This window comes from Rosa rugosa, chromosome 1 (assembly GCF_958449725.1).
Source record: "Rosa rugosa chromosome 1, drRosRugo1.1, whole genome shotgun sequence".
NCBI classification, from domain to species: domain Eukaryota; kingdom Viridiplantae; phylum Streptophyta; class Magnoliopsida; order Rosales; family Rosaceae; genus Rosa; species Rosa rugosa.
Window position 1 is genome coordinate 23,138,904 of NC_084820.1, and position 23,834 is coordinate 23,162,737.

Consider the following 23,834-nt stretch of genomic DNA (forward strand, 5'->3'; position numbering starts at 1 on the left):
CCAAACTGGCTGGAGATAGTTTACACACGAATGTAGGAGTAAAAGGTGATACACACCAACATTAACGAAACCTTAGCATATGAAACCTCAAAACACGTGTACCCCAAATGTAGGAGTAAAAGGTAATACACACCAAGCTATCTCTTACCAAATTGGTTGGAGATAGTTTACAAATGTTTACACTACTAATTAAGGGAGGTTAGCTGTCTGCCTTTAGTCTTTTACTCACAATCAGGCAATCAGCATATGAAACCTTAAAACACGTTCAAAGACATGACTAGGTATAGATATTATGATTGACAAAGAAATGTGTGGATCAAATTGTTAATGGACTGAATCATCAATCCAAAGAAGGTTCATAGTAGCTAGACTTCATTTTTGGAGAGATAAAGACTTGAACAACAAATGGACCCATTAAAGTAAACTCAAGTGCTCTCCCATTAAAGACTTGAACAACAAATGCTTAGAAAACAAGCTCAAAGACTTGAACAACAAATGGACCCATCAAAGAAAACTCGAGTGCTCTCCCATTAAAGTAGACTTGAATGCTCTCCTTTGTTAATCAATGGCAGAGAAGACTCGCCTTAGATGGCCTTGAGACCAACTTGTAATGATTTAGTTTGTTTGTTTGTTTGTTTGTTTTTTTAGCTCTCCATGTAACAAAAAAAGAAAAAGAGAAAAAAAAAGTGGCTCATCTGCTTGGTTAAAAGTAGTACGTTGGATTAAGAATTGGGTAAAATGCTCATATAATACCTCAACTATCACGAAATACACTTTTTCGTTCCTACAAATTTTTAGAGAGTTTTGTGGTAGATTTAGTATCCTTCCGTTGCATATCCTTCTTCTGTTAGATAAGCGAGGAGTGTGTGAGTCTGATCAGAGATGTAGGAAGTGAATGAAGAGATATTAGAATTGTTTTACTGTGCTTGAAATTATCTATGACAAATTCTTAAGTCTACATGGATTCAAAGCCTATCTATGATGTTTTAAGCAATTCTTCATATATGTTGCCTCTACAATCTCCGTACAAAATGAAAAACCCTAGCGAGAGCAAAAACTCTCGACTTCTAAGCGCCGCCGGCACCAGGCGTCACCAATGGGATTCCCCAGCACCTTCCCACCAGAGGTCGCTCCAGCGGCCGACCACGGCGGAGGCCGCTATCCCGCCTACCGGTTTCGAGCCATTTTCAAGCCTTAATCAATATGTTCTCCGATGCGGGGATTTTCTGCTGCAGTGGTTGAAGATGATGATTGGGCTGGGCGACTTTTGGCCACGGCCTAAGCGTGGGCGTCTCCGGCGGCGTCCTCGTTTTCTGGTGAGTTTGTTCTAGATCGGGTGGATCTTGGCCTCAGTTTCGGGACTGTTGGCATTGCTCACAGCTATGGGGATGGGCGGTGTTAGTCTCCTACCGCTGGGGCTGGCGAAGGTGTTTCAGGGAGGTGGTGGATCTCTGAGTTGGCGTTCGGGAAGATCGAAGACAGCGCCGTGCGGGAGGCTGCCGCGATGGGTGTCTAGATCTTTCTGGGCTACCTGGCTTTCGGACTATCTTCAGGCCCATCTCACCGATTTGGTAGGCCAGCTCTATCCATGGGTGTGGATTTGGGACCCAGGGGACCTTGTACTGGGTCTTTTGCTTAACTGTGCCATTTTCATTCCTCTGGGTGTGCTGTTATTACTCGCAGGTAGACTGTTCATTCCTAAATTCTACAAGAAGTCTCAGTATAATTACATTGTGAGTACCACAATTGAGTGCCTTGGCGAGCAGTGTTCTTTATGCTGGGATGAGTCTAGTATTGATTGGTCTGCCGATCCTTTACATGCCCAGATTGCGGATTCTGATGGTTGGATCTACAAATCTCAAGGTCGTGACAATAGTTTTGTTGTTGGTAATTATCTTGAGGAGGCTGGAGATTTACCTTCAGTTTATGCTAGGTTCTCTAGGAAAGTTTTAGAGCATTGTTTTATTGTACAAGGACAATTGGTTGGTGTATTACACTTTCTGGTTTGTCCTACCTTAGCTCTGGGGTCAAGCAATTTCTGGCCTTTGTATGCTCCCTATTGGGATGCTCTCATGAGCGATTTCAATCGCTAATTCAATGAATTTTCCTTCCTTCAAAAAAAAAAAAAAAGCCTATCTATGATGTTGTATGCAATTCTGATTTTCATTTTAAGGTATGATAGACAAAACTGAGTTGAATCTATAGTCTGCTTTTCTTATGGAAATTGAGATTGCAACCATTAGATCATCAAGCTTAAGCTTTTATGGAAGGATCAAGAATGTTATCAAACTAGTACACAACATGGGCTTGAAGACATATAACTAGTAGGGTCCCTAACCAGTATGGAGTTCAGGCAAAATAAAAGACAGCAGTATCAAATTTCAGCATCCTCTAACTCTTCACCGTTCTAACAACAATAAGTGGCAATCGACAACGACCAACCATAGAAATTCCAAGATTTGCATATTCCACAAGAATCTCGCACATAATATTCAGACATCTTGTTATATGTGTAATGATTCCTCCCCATTGATGGGTTGCTCAAGATTGCACGTAGAGAATTATAAGTTCATTAGAAGTGCATCTTATTTGAGGGAACATGAAACCTAGTCAATTTAAGCAACTGAAAGGAATTCATAGGTGCAGGTCCAAGTTAAAACAATAAACCATGGCACATTCTGTTAAGCAGTACTTTTAAAACCACTGCCAAAATCAAATTTAGGAGCAGTGTGTTACCATTAGAACTGAGACTGTTGGTGATTTGAAAATAATATCATTGGGAACCTTCTCTCTCTCTTTTTTTGATGAAGAAATTCATTAAAGGGACAAGCCCAAAGAGCCAAAAACAAGGCCCAAAGTACGAACTGATGAAACAGGGAGTTGAGTCTCTCCTCCTAGTTCGAACATGAACCAGGAAACACAGAGAAAACAACAGACAAAAGCTAAACATAGAAACCCAGCAGCTATGATGAAGCTGACGGCGGGCAAGGGAGGCCATCAGGCTATGATGAAGCTGGTGGCGTGTTTTCCCATCTGTGAAGACCCACCTCCCCTTTGGCAAGCGAGGCCGCTGAATGAGCGACAGTGTTCGCTTCTCGGGGGTAACCTTCTCGAAGATTTGAACTACAACGAGGACAAGACCGTCATTGTCACGGTACTCTCTTTCACCTTTGCATTCTGAAACTTCAATTCCGATGAATATTAGGTTTGTATTCTATTGGGCAAAAGATGAAATTTACAGTTTGCTTAGCTAGAATTGGGAGATGATGCCAAATAAGCTTAGCTATCATTACCAAATAAGCTTAGCTAGAATTGGGATATCTGAATTAGCTTGAGTTTCTGAGCCGTGGATTCTGAGCTCTGTAATGCTGCATAATTAGTTTGATTCATGGTTATTGGTCCATGGAAAATTAAAGCATTACATGTGCTGGTGGCAGCTGGTTTTAGATTGAGTTAGCAAGTATAAATTTGTAACTTTTGATTAACTTTGATGCTAATAAACTTCTCTTTCTGAGGCTTTTACTAAGCCGAGCAGAGTTCAGAGTTTAAAATAGGTTTTCGATATTGGTTTGGCTTATATACTTAACTTACTACCGTTGATCATTAGATATGTTGAAGCTTTAATTATCTCGCACATTTTTAAGCTGTTTTATTTTTTCTTTGCAGGATCAATTTGGTTTGCTTCAGAAATGAAAGCTATAAGTGATGCTTGTGAAAGATTCATATCTTTTCCTCCTGGGCATTTATACTCTAGCAAACAAGGTAAGTTGAGCTGAGCTCTAGTTACTAACAACGATTTGGGTTCATGAATCAACTAACAGCCTTTTAGTCGGTAAAAGTTTTAATATAAATCTTCTAATATCAGCATACTTCTTATTATGATGTTTTTGCCCATTTGATAGCGATACAGAAGCAGAGGAACAAATGCTTCTATTATTTCACTTGAAGAAACAAAAACATTTTAGCAAACTTTATTATACATTTTATACTTGGGGGTTTGGACATGCTTTATAAGGAAATATATATTTTTGTTTGATATCACTAGAAAGACTTTGTATCTGTAAGTGTAAATCAGAAAACTCTTGAGTCTGAGTCAGAAGTTTCTTTCTTTTTGTATATTCATTTGGTTAACTAATACCTTTCAAGATGCCTCTTCTTAGTTCACCGTAGCTGAATTTGTAAAATTTCAACTTTGTCTGCCTTAAGTACATATTTATTTACAATTTTATGTGTGCAGGAGGGCTGAGAAGGTGGTACAATCCACAATGGTTTTTGGAGAAGATACCATCAACTCCTTATGATCCCATTGTTTTACGTGAGGCTTTTGAGAAGGTATGCATTGATGTGTACCACTTACAATCCTACTTCTCTTCTTTTTGTGTTTTGTATACGTTCCCACTCTTTATCGATTAGTTGCAGCCATGACGTAAGAAATTAAACTCCCTTCTTGCAATTTTGTTTTGAGAACTGTGTTGCTGAGACTACTTTGTAGATCATTCCTTTTGTTTACCAAAACCCTTGTTGTTATATCTGGTTCTTTGTGTGGATCCTGGCATTGAAAGGAAATCATAGAAAGGATAGGTTGATGCCATTTTTTTCTCTGCTAATATTAGTGTTGGGAGTTATTTAGTTGGTGCGGAACTCTGCTAGTTGGGTGAGACTTTATGAACTTACTCAGACTACTATGTAGATCATTCCTTTTGTTTACCAAAACCTTGTTGTTATATTTGGTTCTTTGTGTGGATCCTGGTATTGAAAGGAAATCTTAAAAAGGAAAGGTTGAGTGATGCCAGTTTTTTCTCTGCCGATATTAGTGTTGGGAGTTATTTACTTGGTGTGCAGCTCTGCTAGTCTGGTCTGACTTGAGGAACTTCCTTGATTGGAACTTTGTTGAGGAGCACTTGAGATTGGTTTTTGTTTTGTTTTGTCATTTTTTGTTTTTTTTGGTTGTATATGGGTGAGATCAGGGTTTGATATACTCTATAGTCCCACTTCTACGGTTAGCGAAAGATATCTTTGCGACTTAAACATGTGTATATGCTCAGTACAGAGTCTGTAGAACGGGCAATCTTACATCTGCATTTGGAGGCTAATTATCTCATTAACTTTAATTTGGTAAATATGAATAGTTACTAGATAATAGCAGAACCCATGGAAGAGTTGGTGAATTGGCTTAAAATTGAAATAAATATGTTATTTCAAAGAAAGGTCATTTTGACTTCTCTTGAGAAACGGCTTCTGATATATATTAGTAATTAGATTGGAAGATACATCCCACTTTTATCTTTTTCCCTCATTCATATTTTATGTCTGTTGTAAGTTATAATATTTGAAAATTTGCATAATGTACATCCTTTCTTTCTGCCCACTTTATATCATAATATTAGCATAGCAGTTTAACTATTGCTTTATAGTAACGGTTTCTAATGCAAAAGATATAGATATCAACTTAGCTTTTTTGATTGAACCTATGAATGATCATCAGATATGTGATTTGTTAAGAGAGATTTAAATTTGCTTCCGTGCCTCATTCCACTGTCGCTATTAGCTTCATACATTTCCTTACATTTTTTCGTCTTCCTAATCTTGTAGGCTGTGTTAAAGAGACTTATGACAGATGTACCATTCGGTGTTCTTTTGTCTGGAGGGTTGGACTCATCACTTGTTGCTGCTGTGGCTTGTCGCTATTTGGCTAAATCAGAAGCTGCACGTCAGTGGGGGTCACAGTTACATACCTTTTGCTTGGCTTGGAGGTAACTATACTTATCATTTTCGACAACCAAATCTGATGCTTTATCAAATGCAGTGCTCTTTTATATAACCATAATGGTGTCTTCTCGGTCCTCTTCTCTTCCCCTCTATATTTTTTCCCCAAAAGTGCTTAGAAAATGCTACCTACACCATTTTTTTTCATTTTATAAACAAGAAATGTCTGTTCATAAACTTGGTAGACAACCTAAATCCATTTTAACCATGGCTGGGTTCTTGTTGTTTAGGCCTAATTGCATAGAAGTGTGATAAAAAGTTGTTAATTTGGTATGTTTAAAGGTCAAGGGAAAGGTTCTTGGTGTCAGTGTTCAATAGCCTTTCCAATGCAAACTTTGGAACCAGAAAGGTTTAGATGTACTTTCTTGTAGTCAATTTTTAACCAAGTTATTGTCTTTCTGATACTTTTTCTCTATGTTTAAATGCCTTGCATTTTCAATCTTCAGGGTTCTCCAGATTTGAAAGCAGCAAGAGAAGTTGCAGATTATCTTGGAACTCATCATCACGAGTTTCACTTTACTGTTCAGGTAATATATAAGGCTCAAGGGTGGAAATTAGGTTTTCTTATATATGCAGTTTTAATTTTACCTTACTAAATATCTAGGATTGCTTGAAGTAGGATTCAGACTATTCATATTGATTGGTGATTGGAAATACAAATTGTGTTCACCCTGATTTTCTGGCTCCCACTCATTCTACTTCTTCTTTGAAGCCTTCTCTCTCTTTTCCAATTATCTCATTGTCTTGCTTTTCATCAATTTTTTTTTTCTACATCAGTAATCCCAGACAAAGGCCTGGATATATATTAATTCCAAGAAATAATTTGTTTCTTTGCTTTGATATCTCATGAAGGCATAGACGCGCTTGAAGAAGTTATCTACCATATCGAGACATATGATGTGACCACTATCAGAGCCAGCATTCCAATGTTTCTTATGTCTCGTAAAATTAAATCTCTGGGAGTAAAAATGGTTCTTTCTGGAGAAGGTTCAGATGAAATCTTTGGTGGCTACTTGTATTTCCACAAGGCACCAAACAAGGAGGAGTTTCACCAAGAAACATACCAGAAGGTATATTATACACACTATCTCTGGATTGTTCTCTGCTTTTCTTGTTTTTGTGGTATATGTTTATGCACTTGCAGTGTCACTGGATTATATTTTACTACCATTGATGCCTATTATGACTTATTTTTATTACTGAAACTATTCAACAGATCAAAGCTCTTCATCTGTACAACTGTCTGAGGGCCACCAAATCGACTTCAGCTTGGGGTGTTGAGGCTCATGTACCATTTCTCGACAAAGAATTCATCAAGACTGCTATGAACATTGATCCAGAATGGAAAATGGTAGCAATCATTGAGCTTTCTTTTTTCCTCCAATTTTATGTATTGTAGTGATTTGAAGCCTACTGACATTTGGCATAGTGGTTGCTCATTATAAGACTGTTGGGATAGGAATATCTTATTACGACTCTATGGAATGATCTACTACATGTGGACATTTTTTCCTATTATTAAAAGATATAGACATCCAACTATTTTCTCCCCATTCCCTCACAAAAGTTATTTTTCTTATCCATCATGACATTTTCATGTGTGTTATGAATTCTGTCATTTATGAATCCATTTTATGCTGAGTTGTAGGTGTCAGACATATCCTGATATGTCTAATCTAATGGATGGTCTATGGTATACTTAGTCTTATTAGATTATATCTTCATTGCTGTAATGGCATTATTGGGATTGCCTTGTTTTCGTGCCAAATTTAATAACAAGCGAAGGTTATTATCAAATTCATACATCTGAATACTTGCATTTGTAAGTACAGATCAGGCCTGATCTTGGGAGGATTGATAAGTGGGTCTTACGCAAAGCATTTGATGATGATCAGAAGCCATATTTACCAAAGGTTGCTACTTTTTACTTTTGCCCAACCATTTCGTTTTGCATATTCTTTTATTTTTTCTTGGAAGATTTTCACCTTCTTGGATACTTGTGCAAATATATTCATCCAATTAATATATTTTCAACATTTCCACTTTTTCTTTTTGGGTTATAGACTTATAGTACATCTTGTACAGGCAGAAGGAGCAATTTAGTGATGGTATCGGTTACAGCTGGATTGACGGCTTGAAAGATCACGCCAACAAACAAGTATGCTGCAATTTTTGCTTGCATTTACATTTTGGACAGAAATGCTCTCTTTCCAATTAGTCTCATATCTGATGCTGCCATGCTCCCAACCAGGACCTGTGGTTAAATCGATTTTAGTTGAACATTATGGTCCAGATTAAGAATTTAGCAACATAACATCTCAAAATTAGCACGATAAATTTACCCAATTTATGACATTATTTCATGTTCACCATTTTAAGTGAGAGGTGCACTTTCTAAACAACTCAACTAAGCAGACACTAGAGATGCTTGCTACTTCCTTAACTGCATAGAATTAATAATTTTTCATTTTGTGTTTCTGACTGGACCGGTAACAGATTCAATGCTGATGAATGCAAGCTTTGTCTACCCTGAAAACACTCCGACCACAAAAGAAGGATACTACTATAGGACTATCTTTGAGAAATTTTTTTCCAAAGGTGAGCCACCTTTCCTTCCATCTCTTACAATGTCAGTTGACTGAATTGCATCATTGTTTGTTTACCTGAGTATGTTCAATTTGCTATTTATGGACAGAATGCTGCAAGATTGACAGTTCCCGGTGGTCCAAGTGTGCCATGCAGCACAGCAAAAGCTGTGGAGTGGGATGCGGAATGGTCCAAGAACCCTGATCCATCTGGTCGTGCTGCACTTGGTATACATGCAGCTGCGTATGAGGAATCCAAAGATGTGAAGACTGGAAGTCTTGTGAGTGACTCTGCACAGAAACTTGTAAAAGGGATTGCAGAGAAAGTGGCCGCAGTAGTTTGAGTGGGATGAAAAAGGTACTGAATGTTACTAATGCTTTTCTTCTGTCGAAATTACGTTGACTATGTTCTTTTGGATTAATGAAACAATGTCAGATGAGATTGATATTTATTCTGATTCTGTGGCAGATGAGACCAGAAGGGCTTGTAGGGAATCCGTCACAACTGTTGGTAGTTTATAAACTAGGAAGGCCTTGCTATTGTCTCTTAGATGAGACCAGACTAGTTGATGCTTATATTTCAATCTGTAATTTTCTTTGACCACGGCAGGATTATGTTATTGGTTCGACATGTATGCAATTTAGATAGGTTTCTACGTTTATTTTGTTTCTTTAATCCTTCATCTATAGAATGCAGTTCTGATTTTCCATTTTTTTTCTTGGATTACCATTCTCCGTGTGGGATAATAGAAATTCAATGGTAAAACTTAAGCAGAATCTTGATTCAGTTTCTTTGTTGTCTTACTGGAGTACATGAGAGAGAGAGAGAGAGAGAGAGAGACGTCAATTTTATTGAATATCAATTACAATGAGAAACAGAAGCAAAGAGTACAAATTGGTAAATAATCCTTTGGAAACTCCAAGAACTTATAATTACAATTGCTATTTCAAATATGGTGTACATTGTCATTCCCCTGATACACAACTAAATTCTAAAACAAAACAGAACAGAGAGAGAGAGAGAGAGAGTAAGTATTTTTGAGAAATGGACGTCAATTTTATTGAATATCAATTACAATGAGAAACAGAAGCAAAGAGTACAAATTGGTAAATAATCCTTTGGAAACTCCAGGAACTTATAATTACAATTGCTATTTCAAATATACTGTACATTGTCATTCCCCTGATACACAACTGAATTCTAAAACAAAACAGAACATTTGGCAGAAGATATGAGCAGCATACTCAAGAATTTCATGCATTATATTCACGGAGTCAACAATTTCATTAATTTATTATGATTCCCTCTCGATCATTAATGGTTTCTGGTATCTGCTAGGGATGGCAATGGGGGGGGGTTGGGGATGGGGATCACAATACCATCCCCATCCCCAGGGTCATTTTCTACCCCCATCCCCGCCCCAATCCCCAATAAAAATATATTGGGGATTCCCCGTCCCTATCCCCACTGGGGACTAAGCCTCCAAACCCGCCCCAAATCCCCAATAAGAATTTAATAAATAAAATAATTTTTTCTCATATTCCCTTTTTTAAAATCAAAATCTACAACAAATAAATTTAAAATATGATTAAATTCATAAATCATAATTCAGTGAGTGCAAAAGTTAAAACATCATTAAAATAAAAGTGTAGATATTAAGGTAAAGTAATAAATGTATATATTTACGATTTATATTATAAACAATAAATTAAAATATATATAAGTTAAATATATGTATATATTATTGGGGCGGGTTTGGGGATGGAGATCACAATACCATCCCCGCCCCATCCCCAATCTTAGATAGCGGGGATTGGGGATCCCCATCCCCATTCCCCATTTGTCCCCGAATTCTCCCCCCATTAGGGGCGGGTATCCAACGGAGCTCCGCCCCGCTGGGGATTTTTGCCATCCCTAGTATCTGCTGTCCTTGTTCTGCATTACGGAAGAAATTGCAATCTTCCTACCATCGAGAAACTTGCAATTTTGGTTTTCCATTACTGAAATTATCAGTCGAGGAGCTCAAACTAGCTAAACATTCTAGTGCTTCCTAAACAAGCTTAGATTCATATGTGAAACATCATGATCAAGAATACACTGCATTACATGAATAGATTTGTCACGCCCCGGATTTTGAATAACAACTCAAATCCGAAACATGAATTAAACAACTTAAACAAATAAACGTTCTGAATTTTTTTCTCAGAAACAACCACACTCGAAGACCTCGAGTTAATTATTACAACTCACTTGTACAAAGTAAAATTGTAAAGCTCTAAATGAGCATAACGAACCTCACAACTGAAATTTAGAGTATTACAAAGCAGCTACTCTACGCAGTTCGATCACCTTCCTGAATTCTCCTGTCCTGTAGGATTACCCGCTACACAATTTGAATAGTGTACCGGGATTGCAACAACACAAAACCCGGTAAGCTTTTGACAGCTCGTATGAGTAAACAAGAAAGAACTGTTGATTTATTAATTTACAATACTTTTAACTCAAGTAACAACCAACAATCTCAACATCCACAAAGGGAACATCAAACCAACACACGTGAACAACAAGGAATTAATACATCCTCACGTTTCCCTCATTCAAATATCATCACTTTGGTCCCATCCCATAACACGTTAGAGTTCTAACTACATCGTTACCTGTCACCTCGGCCAAGGTTTAAGTAAATGATATACATCTCAGTTATTATTTAACCGGCGATCTTCGGACTTTTCCCCTGTCCTCAGAGCACTACATCTCGGTTATTATTTAACCGGCGGTCTTCGGACTTTTCCCCTGTCCTCAGAGCACTACATCTCGGTTATTATTTAACCGGCGGTCTTCAGACTTTTCCCCTGTCCTCAGAGCACTACATTCTCTACCCTCTATTCAACTCAGAAGGTCAACACGATTATCACAAACATTCATCAGTCAGCATTGTCACAAATAATCATGGCAATTTCAAAGACAATATCATATCATAACCAAGTTATCGCAATTCCACACACATCAATGTCACACCATTCCATATATAACCATGTAAATATATATATATATAAATATATATATATATATATATATATATATATATATATATATATATATATATACGTAATTATCCGCTCAGGGATAATCACTAATACCAACTATAGTTCAAGCATAAAAATCGTGAAATTCATTTTGTAATTAAAATTATTTTACTTACCTATGGACCGTAGTTGATCAAGTCCATATGATTTAAAACAAATATTTATTTCATAAATATTTTCACACAATTACGACAAAATAAAGTAATTAAATTTATTCGGTTCGTAATATGAACCACGTGAGGTTTACTCACCTCTAATCCAACTGCGTCTTCTTAACAGCTCAATTAACAATCTCACAAATCGTCCGCCAAATAAATCCATCGATCACCTAATCCAATAATGATCTTAACTTAGCCAACAACTCAAAAGCACACATATACGGAAATCCAACGGTCGGATCGAAGTTATACGATGATCCAACGGTCGGATCCTCACGGATCGCTCTCAGGATCATCCTCCAAAATTATCACGAAGATCCAATAGTCTGATCTTCTTGAATCACCCTAACAAACATCTCCACACAATTATACGAAAATCTGACGGTCGGATTCTCACGAATCGCCTTCCGAATCACCATTTCTCAATTATACGAAGATCCAACGGTCGGATCTTCGCCCGTGACCACAAAAAGTCATCGGGACAGTCATACGATCAACATATCTAAATTTGAAGCAAAACCGATGGTCAGATCTTCGCAGATCGTAAACAGAAAGTAATGCGTAAAAACCGAAACCCTAGCATGCATCAACTTTCTCCAAAATGACATTACGATATATTCAAACGACCGTATCGATGCGGAGATGAATAAACTGAAAACAGAACACCAAAATAAGGCCGGACGCGCCGCCACAAGCGGCGAGTCAGCCGGTGGTCAACGGCGGCAGTCAACGCCGGGTCAACCACCTCCGATGGCAAAGTGACCAACTACAAACTGGTTCAAAATGAAGGGTTGATTGACTTTCATACCTGGAGCTAAGCGAGATTCGGTCTAGATCGTCCTAGATTAAGCTTGGAAGTTGGATTAATCTCTGATCACGTTTCCAGATCAAATCAGAGCCGTCAATCTTCAACGCTTGATCTTTCGCTCTACACTTCAAATCGTGATGCAAGGAGGATATGAGGATGATCAGCAGGAGGAGATGTTTCCAAAATCGAGAAGGATCGGCCGAGGTGATGCCGGAAAATAGGTTTTCCGGCCGGGTCACCGATAGGAGGCTGGGTGGCTTCGATCCAGGTCTGGGGGCAACGGCGGGGCAAGATGACACCACGGGGGGACTAGGCGTGCGGCGACGAGTTCGGGAGGCGCCGGGTCCTGGGCCGGAGGACGCCGGAGGACGATGATGGGTCCGGGTCGGGTCAGAACCGGGTCGGCCGGAGTGAGGAGAGAGAACAGAGAATTCCGGGGGCCAAAATGCAACAACTGATAATTTGCGTCCTTAATGAAAGAATTTCAGAAAATTTTCCTATTTATAGAAAAATTCATAACTTATTCATACGAACTCCGAATATTGCGTTCCACATATGCACGAGATCGTATCGACGAGCTCTACAACTTCCATGAAGGAAATTTTCCCAAATTCTGTACGTATAAAAAGTCACTTTTTGAGACCCCCGTAAATAACGTTCGTTTTCGAAAATAAAATCGTTCGAACTAATTCCACACTCCTCCAAGCTTTGTACTCGTGCCCATGACCACGAAATCATTCCAAAATGTCATCGGAAATTAAATTGAATTTTCGGGGTATTACAAGATTGCTGAGGTGACACAACGGAATATAAGAATGATTGGAGTACAACATACTGACACCTCATATAAATCCTAGGCATACACTACCATGATAAGTACATTAAGAACTTAAAGATAGAAGAATTTGAGAAAATAGTAGTGCTTTGGTTTATTCAAGCAGCTAGCCTCAAAGCAGAAAAACACAGAAACTACAAAGTGGAAAGAGCTAGATGGAAGTTATTTTTGAATACAGAGTAGCAGAGTGAATTACCAACCAAACTTGACTCAGAACCACATTGCCAAACAATTGCATAATTACGTACTGAATCAAATGCCATGCCAAGATATATCGACACATAAGTTAAGGGGTTACGAAACAGGACGACAGTTCACCACCACACCTCTTGCAGCAGAGTCCTTTGAAAACTTGATCTTGATTGTTTTAAGCATGGCTACAGCCTCTTGCATGTTTATCCTCTCTTCCGGTGATTCTGCTGAACAAGCAACAGCTAATCTCATAATGGATGATAAGCACTCCCTCTTGCTCATGAAGTCATGAGCCTCCTCGCTTCCAAGTAAACTAGCATCCACAACTTCAACTATCGCATCTGCAACTAGGAAATTTGCAACCCATTGATTCAGTCTCATTTCCCCAGTGAAGATCTCATCAGTTGGCTTCCTTCTTGTGAATGTTTCCATCACTACAATACCAAAACTATACACATCACCTCTTCTGGTCACTATTCCTTGCATTCCATACTCTGCATATATAAAATTTGATTTAAAAAAAATGAAAATAAAAATACACTCATAATTAAGGAACACATACATTATTGAAAGATAAAGTACTAACAGAGTACAACACCTGGAGCCATATACCCAATTGTGGCCAAGGTCATGGTTTGAGTCATAGAATCTTCTCCACCCAGGAGTCTCGCAATACCAAAATCAGCAACATGTGCAACCATATCATCATCTAGTAGGATGTTGCTTGGCTTCAAATCACAATGGACAATAGGTACTTCATAACCATGATGAAGGTACTCCAATGCCGATGCAACATCTATCATTATATCCAACCTCTGCATTATGTTCAAAGAAGAATTCTGAGAGTACAACCACTTCTCAAGGCTCCCATTAGGCATGTAATTCAAGACAAGACTTTTGAAATCCACTTGACTGCAACAACTGATGACTTTGACAAGATTTCGGTGATGAACACTACTTAGCATTTCACATTCAACCTCAAAACTTGAAAATGCGTCTTCCAACTCCAAATTGAAAACCTTTATCGCAACGTCCATCCCATCTGACAATGTTCCTTTATATACTGAGCCAAAACCCCCAGTACCAAGTAAGTTGCTTTCATTGAATCCATCTGTCGCACTTAGGAGCTCTCGGTATGAAACTCTTCTCCAGAAATCTTGAGGCGTGAAGATAGAATTTGCTGCTGCTTTCACATTCTTTTTTGTACGCAACATCAACAACCATATCATGGAGGTCGCTAGAAGCATTGCTGACAAGATCCCCGGAATAACATACTTCAAGATAGATGTGCTAGTTTTTCTTTTGCATGGTGGAACTTGGAAATGGGATGCACCACAAAATCCACGGTTTGAAACAAATGATTCAGCAGAGAAGTTTTTGAATGGACCGCCGGTTGGAATTTCTCCTTGGAGTATGTTGAAAGATAGATTCAGATACTTGAGATATGAGAGTGCTTCAAGAGACTTTGGAATCACTCCAGAGAGACTGTTCTGAGATAAATCCAACAGTTCTAAGCTTAAACAGGTAGCAAAGGAACTAGGAATAAGGCCTTCTAGATTATTATGTGCTAAGGAGAGATTGACCAAATTCAATAAACTCCCAACGCTGCTTGGTATACTACCAGATAAGTGGTTGTATGATACATCCAAGTATACAGCAACTTTCAAATTACCAACACCACCTGATAGAGGTCCAATGAGAGAATTGGATGACAAGTCTAGTTTCAAGATATCTGTAAGTCCCCACAAGGTAGATGGTATGGTGGAATTCAACAAATTGGACCATAAGAATAGATACCTTAGAGATGCTGTTAGATTACCCAAGCAGGAAGGTACAGAACCAGAAAGTTGATTCCCACCCAAATTCAAAATACTTAACTTTTCTAGTTGACAAAGCTCATCTGGAATGTATCCTTGCAATGTGTTACCAGACACACACAAACATTGAAGATTATGTAGTCTTCCGATTGAGCTTGGAATTGGCTCGCTCAATTGATTGCCTCCCAGGTTTAAATCTATCAAGCTACTCAAATTCCCAATATCACTGGGGATGTTACCTCTCAAGCTGCAATTTCCTAACCAAAGATATTGAAGTGATGCAGAGAAATTACTGAAGGAAATCGAAAGCTTCACATTTAATGGATTGCTTCCGAAGATTAGCCACCTCAAATTTCTAAGATTTGGCAGACAAGACAAAATATTAACTTCTGGAGTAGAGGTATCAATGGTCAAATTATTCATGGACAATCCGAGGAATTCAAGGTTTGTCAAGAGGCACAGAGTGCTCGGAATGAATCCAGAAAAAGAGTTACCTCCCAGGCTTAGCAACCGAAGCTCAGAAGCATTGGAGATGGATTTGGGGATTACTCCACTGAGGTGACTCCCTTCTGCTGCAAACATTTCTAGTTTTGGAAGCGCAAGGCCTATGTATGCTGGGAGGCTTCCTGAAAGCTGATTGGGGCCGAGACCTAATCTTGTTATTGTGGAGATATTGAAGATTGAGGATGGGATATGGCCATTTAGATTATTTTCACCGAGCGCCAACAACTCTAAATTTGGAAGATAACCAATCTCATATGGTATAGTACCTGCAACAATTAATTGGCATTATTAAATACTCGTGTGAGAAGATTTTAATCATTTTATTTTATTAAGGATAGAGTAAAGTTGTGGATAGTTTTCTTTTCTTTTTTCTCTTAAAAAAAAAAAAAAAAAACTGGTAGTCGATCAATTGTACTCTTTTTTTACTTGCTCTGATGGAGCATGGTGTTTAATGAGATCATCTTAACCTCAATATTAATGAAATCTCTATTTCAATAAAAAATAAAATTAAAAGTTGTGAAAGGTTTTTCTCTTTTCTTTTCCTAAACATGGGAAAGTGAGGGGAGAGATAAAATGAAGATAAAAAGATAGTGGGAGAAAAATTATCAAAAATTTTAGAAAATTATATTAAGATTTGTGTAACGTAAAAAGAGTACTATTGGAATACATTAGACTAATGTAAAACAGGTATAAATTTGTTAGAACAATATAATATGATTATCAAAATATAAAATGACCACATCATCTTTTAGATTGATAATTCTATGAACCGGTTTATAAAAATATATAATGGTAATTAAATAAATATGCAATTGAGATTATGAATACCTGTTAAGCTGTTGGTGTGAAACCCAATCGTCTTTATCCTAGTTAAGTTCCCAATATCTTTGGGTATTCTTCCACTGAACTTGTTATCCACCAAATTTAATACAAGAAGTTGTTTGCATTGCCATAACTTGGATGGAAGTGAACCATCAAACTGATTCCTTCCCAAATTCAACTCTTGGATATTTGGAAGATGTTGACATATATTGTCGGGAATTCTACCATTCAACTTGTTTCCATAGAAATTTACTCTAGTCAAAGATGACAAGTTGAAGACGACCATAGGAATAGGCCCTTTTAAGGCATTATTTTGCACAAACAACTCTTCAAGCTGATTCAAGGTGCCGATCTCATTTGGAATTTCTGAAAAATCAACACACATTATAGCTTATACAAGATATATGATATACTCTACACTATTTCACAAGAATAAAAAAAAATTCAAATATGGGGCACGCAAGGTAACTAATATCCATTTTAATCAATAAAATCAACACACTCTAGCTTACACAAGATATATGATATAGTCTATACTATTTCACAAAAATAATATAAAAAAATTCAAATTTGGGGCATATTGCAGGGTAACTAATTATCTATTTAAATAAACAAAACTGATGGAAGTAATACGTACCTATAAAATTATTATAATCAAGGTTGATCGCCTTCAACGTTGTTAGGTTCCTGATTTCTCTGGGGATTCTACCTGTAAATAATTATTAATTAGATTTTTGCTTACCTTAACAATCTAGGGTGTCAAACATATATGATTGAGAAAACTTATAAACACATTGATTACTTGGGAATAAATCATGATATATAGGAACAAAATAAAACGTTTATTGCATATATGTCAAGTAGTTCCGGTTAAGATCAATTGTCTTTATATGGGTTAAGTGGCCAATATAGATGAGTATATGTGATATTGTAATAAAAGTTGTTTACATTGCCACCATTTGGATGGAAGTGGACCATCAAGTTGGTTATAAGAATAATCCAACTTTTTGAATGCTCAGAATGTTGACATATAGTGTACAGAAGTCTTCCGGTCAAGCTGTTTTCATATAGACTCAAAAATAATCCAAGAAGACATTTTGAAGACAACCGAAGGAATTCATAGGCCTTTTTAAGCCAATCTCATTTTGTATTTCTTAAAACTTAACAATTATATATTATAGTTGATCATCTGCACACAAGATGTTTGATAGAAGTTTCAAGTGTAGGGCATATGCACAATTATTACCTATTTAACTAATTCAACCAAACCGAATTGTAACATAGCTATAAAATTTTTGGCATCAAGGTATATCTCCTACAACGTTGTTAGGTTTCCAATTTCTCTTGCTATGCAATAATCATTAATTAGAAATAAGCGTATCTTATACCTTAACATGCATGCTAGCTATGGTGTTAATAGATTAGGGTTTTAGATAACTTGTTAGTAGGACTAGGTACATTAGTTTGTACGTACCTGAGAGTTGGTTATGACTCAGATTAAGTATTTGAAGAGCAGATAAGTTGAAGATAGCAGCTGGTATAGAACTTGCAAATTGATTACCAAACAACATGAATCCTTGAAGTTTGGACAAGGACCCAAACCATGACGGTATCACTCCCATAAACTTGTTGTATCCCAAGTTAATGAACTTCAACCGGCGCAGGCGAGTCAACTCGTGAGGCAAGGTACCTTGGAAACTGTTATTTTGGATGTCCAGATCAACAAGCAATGATAAGTTGCCTAGCTCAGGAGGAATGGTGCCCGCGAGACCAAAGTAAGAGAGGTTCAACTCTGCGACTCGATGATGGCGTGCACCACAAATGACGCCAACCCAGTTGCAAATAGGGGTGGTGGTTGACCAATTGATCAGGATCTTGTTTTGAGGGTCACTGGTGATATGGGCTTTTAGAGCAAGAAGAGCAGACTGGTCTGTGGTGATGTTAAGGTTGGTTTGTGTTGCCGTAGTCAAGCAGCTAGCCGCCTCACAACAGATCAAGTATACCAAGAAGAACCAAGTAACTCTCTCCATTGTTTGAATAATAGATACGCAAAGTGTGTGGAATTGTTCACTGAGGAGAGTTACAAGAGAAACTGGTTGGAGATAGTTTAATATATATACACACGCTACTAATTCATAGAGGTTGCTTACTTTTCAATCAACATATGCAAACTCACAGCACGTGCTGTACTTGACTACTACACAGACAAAAATATGATTGACAAGGAAATGTGTGGATCAAAATGTTAATTGCAAAGGGTAGAAGTAGACCAGAGGGTGTGAACCTCTCATTCTAATTCAGTGCTCTCCGAACCGTGCGGTTCCATGTGCAAAGAAGTTTCCTGGAACACAACTATGATCACTTCCGTTTATATAGGAGATAGAAGTCAATATACAAACTGAGAGGCTGGTAATGACCAATCTACTGACGGAACACGGCCGCACACTCCTTTATTGTCAACGCGACTGAAACGGTCGTATCCTATCATCATTTTACCTAGTGGACATGCTCGTCCAAGAGAGATTTGCGCTTGTCCTTGCTAATTAGTCTGCTGTCGCTCGTCCTGTCTATCCTAGTTGCCTATCTATCTCCGTCACCAAGAAGAGGGTTTGCACCGTAAAGTGGTACAGATCTACTTGTCAGGCCCATCAACTGGATTAGCTGGCATCTCTTCACTCATTGTTCCATTTTGACTTCCTCTGGACCCATCCACATCTTCCTGCTGACACAAGAATTACACAGTCACAGACTCCATTCTAACAAGAGTTTCACACAAACACAGTCCAAACAAAACTACTTCATCTATACAGCTACGCAAACTCAGAGTCTCATGTTTTACAATAAGTAACAAAATGACTCCATCATGTTACAAAATTTTCATGGGTAAAATTTCATCAAAAAATTCCTGACAAATAGTATTGATTTTCAGCTATTTATAAACAAATTGAAGAACTGGGTTTTGCACCCACAGCTCCAAAACCTAGAAAAGCCCTAATCTTTGGCACATCAGAGAACTGGGTTTTTTGGCACCCAATAAAGAACCCTTAAAACCCAGAAAGGGTTTCGAGTAAAGAAAGACAGAGAGCTTACAGGAGGAGGAGGAGAAGGAGAGGGTTTGGAGGGTTTGTCAGAAATGGGGTTGAGCAATCCAGTAGTGATATCAGTAACAAAGTGGGCCGCTTTGCTGCGAAGACTCCTTGGCCTACCCATGTCTCAGATTTTGACGCCCTGCTCAGCTATATATCACTGCTCAGAATCAATTCCCACCACTCATCGCTCGGATTTTCACTCTTGTATTTGGATCTGGTTTAGAAAGATGGGTATGAGATTTTGTACGTACAAAATATTCCAGCTTTGTTTTGGTTAGTGTTTTTCTTGTTTTTTCCTTCACCGGCCGGTTGGGGAAAGGAGGAAAGCTTTGTTTGAAAGAGAAGGGGAAGAGTGAGGTCAAAGCTGCTGTCTTTTCAAGCAAGTCGGTTTGCTCTTGACTGGTCATAGTCATGAAAAAGCTGATGTGGTGACTTTCTTTGCAAAATCCTCCCTTCCACCGGTGGAAGCTTAACCGGGCAAAACTCACCCCTTCTTGACTACAGCCAAGAAAATAGTCAAGTGCATGACTATTTTCCTACCCAGTCAAGTTTGCTGCCAGCTCGGCCCGAGCTCCCCACATGGTTGACGTCAGCCACTGACGGCCAGAGAGAGACGCGAAGGACGACCGCCGACTTGTGCTTCTCCAGCGTCGCCACCAACACGTGGCGCTTCTCGTCTTGCAGTCTCGCCCACACCCGGCTCCGACGGTCCGCCGACCCGGTGTAGACGGTCCCGTCCTTCGCCACCACCACCGCGCTCACGGCGTCCTCGTGCGCCTTGACGGACTCCATGCAGCGGAGGTTGGAGTCCCGCCAAATCTTCAAGGTCTGGAACTTAAAAGCACCGACTGTTAGGAGATGAAGCAGAGGTGAGAGACGGAGAGGTTTGGGGCGTCGAGTTGGGAGATGAGCTTCTGAAGGGAGGGGACAGATGACAGCGTTTGGAGGGAGAGGTTGGAATGGAGGCTGGTGCTGCAGGTGTCGCTAGGACTGGAGGAGCTGCTGGGGTTTTTAATGAACAGTTTTTAAAAATGAACAGTGAATCTAAAGAGTAAAACCCACTTGTGAACAGTATATATGAACAGTGAAAAGTGAACAGTGTTGACCGGGCAAGAAAAAAACAGATGCAAACCTATGTTCAATGGCAGTGAATAGTAATTTGACTGGTCGAATTCTTGACTTCTCGACTTTGCCTTTTTTTTACTACTGGTGAACTTGCTCTAAGAAAGTTCTCACCAAAATTTGGTTATTTGGGGAGACTTTTGTTATTACTTGTTTTTGTTGTGAAGGTCAACAAAGACTTCATGGCCCAATGGATAAAACCAGAGATTCTGGGTTCGATCCCCAGTGAAGTCGTATTTTGTTTTCCTTTGCCATATAAAGTTATAAGGAAAGTGAATACTGAGTGTTTATACCAGACGATATTTTTCTTAGAATGTGTATATATCTCTTGTTTTTTTGGATAAGATCTATTTCAGTTTCATGAGTGTTTATATTAGATTTGAAGTCATCGATTTATTTTCTTATTTAGATACTAAGTGTATATATCTCCTTTTTTTTTTGGATAAAAATAATTTTTAATTTTATAAGGCAAGTGAATACTGAAGTGTTTATATCAAATTTGAAGTCATGGATTTGTTTCCTATTTGGTTAAGTATATATCTCTTAATTTTTGGAAAAAAAAAAATCTATTTTTAGGTTGTATTATTTTTTTAGAAAATATATATGTTTCCTATTAGGTGTTAAATTGTTCAATCAAATTTATCATACTCTAATTATTATAGAAGGAGTCTGCTGTTGACGCGCATATAGGTCTTGAAAATAGGTTTTCATCTTCTTATGCTTTGGAAGACAGAACAGCTCATTTTTCCTAAAGGCAAAGTAGTTTCTAAGTTGATAATTCACTTATTGCATGTCAAAGTAAACTACCGAGTCAAAAATTCATTCATAAATTTGTCGTATCATTCTGCATGTGTGCGTGTCCAATGAGTTCAATTGGGAATTAAGCATGCTAGCTAGAGAATTGAAGGTTGAAGAATTTGAGATGAGTGGAAGGGCATATAGAAGCTGTGAACAAATTGGTGAAAGGTAGTTCAACCGGTTAGAAAGCGTTTGGTTAGATATCCAAGAGATTGTGAGTTTACCTTGTAATTTGTGTGTTATCTTATAATGTGTGCTTGAGCACTTGACCTTCAGAAATTAAGGTATGCAGTTGTTTACCTCACGTTGAAAATTTTACTGCACAAACAATCCTTCTATGTTTGCCCACTTTATTTTTGTTTTATGTGTGTTGGCTAATCACTTAAATTCTGGTTTATTCTGTTTTCGTACATAAGGGATAACAAGTTTCCTTTTCTCCCTTAGCAGTATTCATAAAATTATTTGTAGTTTTGAATGACTTGCCTATTCACCCCCCACCCCACCCCTGACCCCAGGCCATTCTAGTAGTTTCACTTTAGAATAAATCACTGTCGCTTTTTCATATGTGATTGAGCTCCTTAGAGCATCTCCAACCGGTGTAGTCAAAAGCCAAAATGACTTTGGCTTTTTTTGGGAGCATCTTCAACCATTCACTTTGTGTAGTCATTTTGACTTATTAGTCAAAAGCTTAGCTATTTTGGCTGAGGAATGAAGAACGAAAGCCAAATGGCTTAAGATGTGGGCCCCAGCCACACATGGGCTTTATTGCTTCTCTAAAATGATTAATTTATTAAATGACTTTGACTTTTGACTAAAGATGGTTAGAAATGGAATGCAAAAACAAAATATTAGTTAGTACTCCGCAAAACCCGGACTAGTCGGCGTCTAGGGTTTGCAAACTTGTTCTCGTCCGGTGGCGCTCTTTGTCGGCGGTGGTTCGCCTCGCCGGTGAGGGCTGCTGCCGGACGGGGATTCTAAATATGCCTGGGAGCTTCTTGGAGAAGGTTTTGGCTTGGGATTTGGGCCTGGATGGCTTGGTGGCGAGTCCGAACGACTGAGCCTCAGGCCGGTGGTTGTGTGTACAGGGGTGGGGCACCTCATCAAGGGATTTCCAGATCCGGCGAGTCGAAGGTGACTGGGCGGCGGTGGAGGTTTCCTGGATCGGGGAGCACGACGTGGTGCAGTGGTTTCTGTGGCGGCGTAGCTTGGTGTGGGGCTTTTGCGACTCCGGGTGTGGCGGCTGGGGTTGTCGAGGCGTGGGTCGTTGGGACGACGTTGGGGTGCGGCGGAGGAGACCACTGGAACTACGCCGGAGTTGTACACATGGCCGGTCGGCTGAGGAAGATGAAGTTTGGGCTTGGGCCAAACCAATCTTTGCCGGACCCGAGTTTTGATCCCTTTTCATGGGGTTGTGGGCTGCTATGGTGGGCTGGGGTTCTGCCCTAGTCCATTGCTATGTTGGGCTAGGGTTTAGGCCTTTGGCCCAACCCTAATGTTTTTAGCTTTTGTCTAATTACGATAGTTTTTCTTTTGTTGGGATTTGCCTATCTACTATGCTCTAGTTTTCATAGTTATAGGCTTGCTTTGAATAAGTGAGCATTGGTTGTCTAATGGGTGGTGCTAGCATACCACGTCCTAAACTTGTCTAGAGATGGCAAGGGAAGGTATGTATCCGTGCCATTCTGGCTTGAGTTGAATGAAATGATTGATTTGGTTAAAAAAAAAAAAAAAAAAAAAAAAAAAAAAGATGGTTAGAAATGCAAAATATGAATGAATAGTAATGACTCTAGGGGAGTCAAATTTTACAAATGACTTTGGCTTTTAACTCCATTGTTGGAGATGCTCTTAATTTAAAATTTGAATTTTTTTTTTGTCATTCTAATTTTACCATTAACATCATTTTAGAGTTTTCATTGGAACTATTGGTTTACTCGAAAAAAAAAACGATCTTAATCCCAAGAAAATGGGAATAGGCATATTTTGAAAGAAGTGTTGACCGCCCCTCTAAAACGGACACACTAAGTAACGATTGCGAAGATAAACCTCAATATAAATTATGATGGTATATATTGATCCTGCTCAATTCACATCGCTGCAAAGATAAGTAGAAGGATTAAATACTTGTTACTCCTCAAACTTTTGCCTGAAAAACAGTTTAGTCCCTCGCCTTTCAAATTAAACTGGATAGTCCTTATTCTTTCTAATTCTCACACAACAAGTCCAAAACAGATCTAAAATGACTATTCTACCC

General features: G+C 38.6%; 3 protein-coding genes across 7 annotated transcripts; 1 reads left to right on the forward strand and 2 right to left on the reverse strand.

Annotated features, from left to right (window-relative positions):
• Positions 1–1,382: 1,382 nt before the first annotated feature.
• On the forward strand, positions 1,383–9,061 carry LOC133724735 (asparagine synthetase [glutamine-hydrolyzing] 2-like). The gene is made up of 13 exons (XM_062151566.1): positions 1,383–1,933; positions 3,117–3,154; positions 3,667–3,762; positions 4,238–4,332; positions 5,593–5,745; positions 6,204–6,293; positions 6,615–6,836; positions 6,983–7,117; positions 7,599–7,679; positions 7,852–7,924; positions 8,263–8,364; positions 8,462–8,709; positions 8,821–9,061. The coding sequence occupies exons 1-10, from the start codon at positions 1,383–1,385 to the stop codon at positions 7,867–7,869; spliced, it is 1,479 nt and encodes a 492-aa protein (XP_062007550.1). The 3' UTR covers positions 7,870–7,924; positions 8,263–8,364; positions 8,462–8,709; positions 8,821–9,061.
• Positions 9,062–13,214: 4,153 nt separating this feature from the next.
• On the reverse strand, positions 13,215–15,744 carry LOC133721871 (putative receptor-like protein kinase At3g47110). 3 transcript variants are annotated; one of them, XM_062149537.1, is made up of 2 exons: positions 14,030–15,744; positions 13,215–13,865 (listed from the first exon to the last, which is right to left on the reverse strand). In XM_062149537.1, the coding sequence occupies exons 1-2, from the start codon at positions 15,669–15,671 to the stop codon at positions 13,534–13,536; spliced, it is 1,974 nt and encodes a 657-aa protein (XP_062005521.1). In that variant the 5' UTR covers positions 15,672–15,744; the 3' UTR covers positions 13,215–13,533. The 3 variants fall into 3 exon arrangements, with proteins under 3 accessions (XP_062005521.1, XP_062004937.1, XP_062005970.1); XM_062148953.1 differs by having other exon boundaries at positions 13,215–13,925; XM_062149986.1 differs by having other exon boundaries at positions 13,786–13,925; positions 14,018–15,744.
• Positions 15,745–16,266: 522 nt separating this feature from the next.
• Positions 16,267–20,042, reverse strand: LOC133723642 (LRR receptor-like serine/threonine-protein kinase EFR). 3 transcript variants are annotated; one of them, XM_062151077.1, is made up of 4 exons: positions 19,665–20,042; positions 18,136–19,293; positions 17,212–17,283; positions 16,267–16,940 (listed from the first exon to the last, which is right to left on the reverse strand). In XM_062151077.1, the coding sequence occupies exons 2-4, from the start codon at positions 18,602–18,604 to the stop codon at positions 16,549–16,551; spliced, it is 933 nt and encodes a 310-aa protein (XP_062007061.1). In that variant the 5' UTR covers positions 18,605–19,293; positions 19,665–20,042; the 3' UTR covers positions 16,267–16,548. The 3 variants fall into 3 exon arrangements, with proteins under 3 accessions (XP_062007061.1, XP_062006792.1, XP_062007001.1); XM_062150808.1 differs by having other exon boundaries at positions 16,289–16,940; positions 18,049–19,293; XM_062151017.1 differs by having other exon boundaries at positions 16,289–16,940; positions 18,049–19,296.
• Positions 20,043–23,834: the final 3,792 nt, after the last annotated feature.

Excerpts from the sequence above, each read along its gene's own strand:
- LOC133724735 (XM_062151566.1), top strand. The coding sequence starts at position 1,383 with ATGGGGATGGGCGGTGTTAGTCTCCTACCGCTGGGGCTGGCGAAGGTG. Across the intron at positions 1,934-3,116 it reads TTACCTTCAGTTTATGCTAG|ATTTGAACTACAACGAGGAC; the intron begins GTTCTCTAGGAA and ends ACCTTCTCGAAG. Across the intron at positions 3,155-3,666 it reads ACAAGACCGTCATTGTCACG|GATCAATTTGGTTTGCTTCA; the intron begins GTACTCTCTTTC and ends TTTTCTTTGCAG.
- LOC133723642 (XM_062150808.1), bottom strand. The coding sequence starts at position 18,604 with ATGGAGAGAGTTACTTGGTTCTTCTTGGTATACTTGATCTGTTGTGAG. Across the intron at positions 17,284-18,048 it reads GAGTCATAACCAACTCTCAG|GTAGAATCCCCAGAGAAATC; the intron begins GTACGTACAAAC and ends AATTATTTACAG. Across the intron at positions 16,941-17,211 it reads TGATTATAATAATTTTATAG|AAATTCCAAATGAGATCGGC; the intron begins GTACGTATTACT and ends TTGATTTTTCAG.
- LOC133721871 (XM_062148953.1), bottom strand. The coding sequence starts at position 15,671 with ATGAATAATTTGACCATTGATACCTCTACTCCAGAAGTTAATATTTTG. Across the intron at positions 13,926-14,029 it reads AATTGGGTATATGGCTCCAG|AGTATGGAATGCAAGGAATA; the intron begins GTGTTGTACTCT and ends TTATATATGCAG.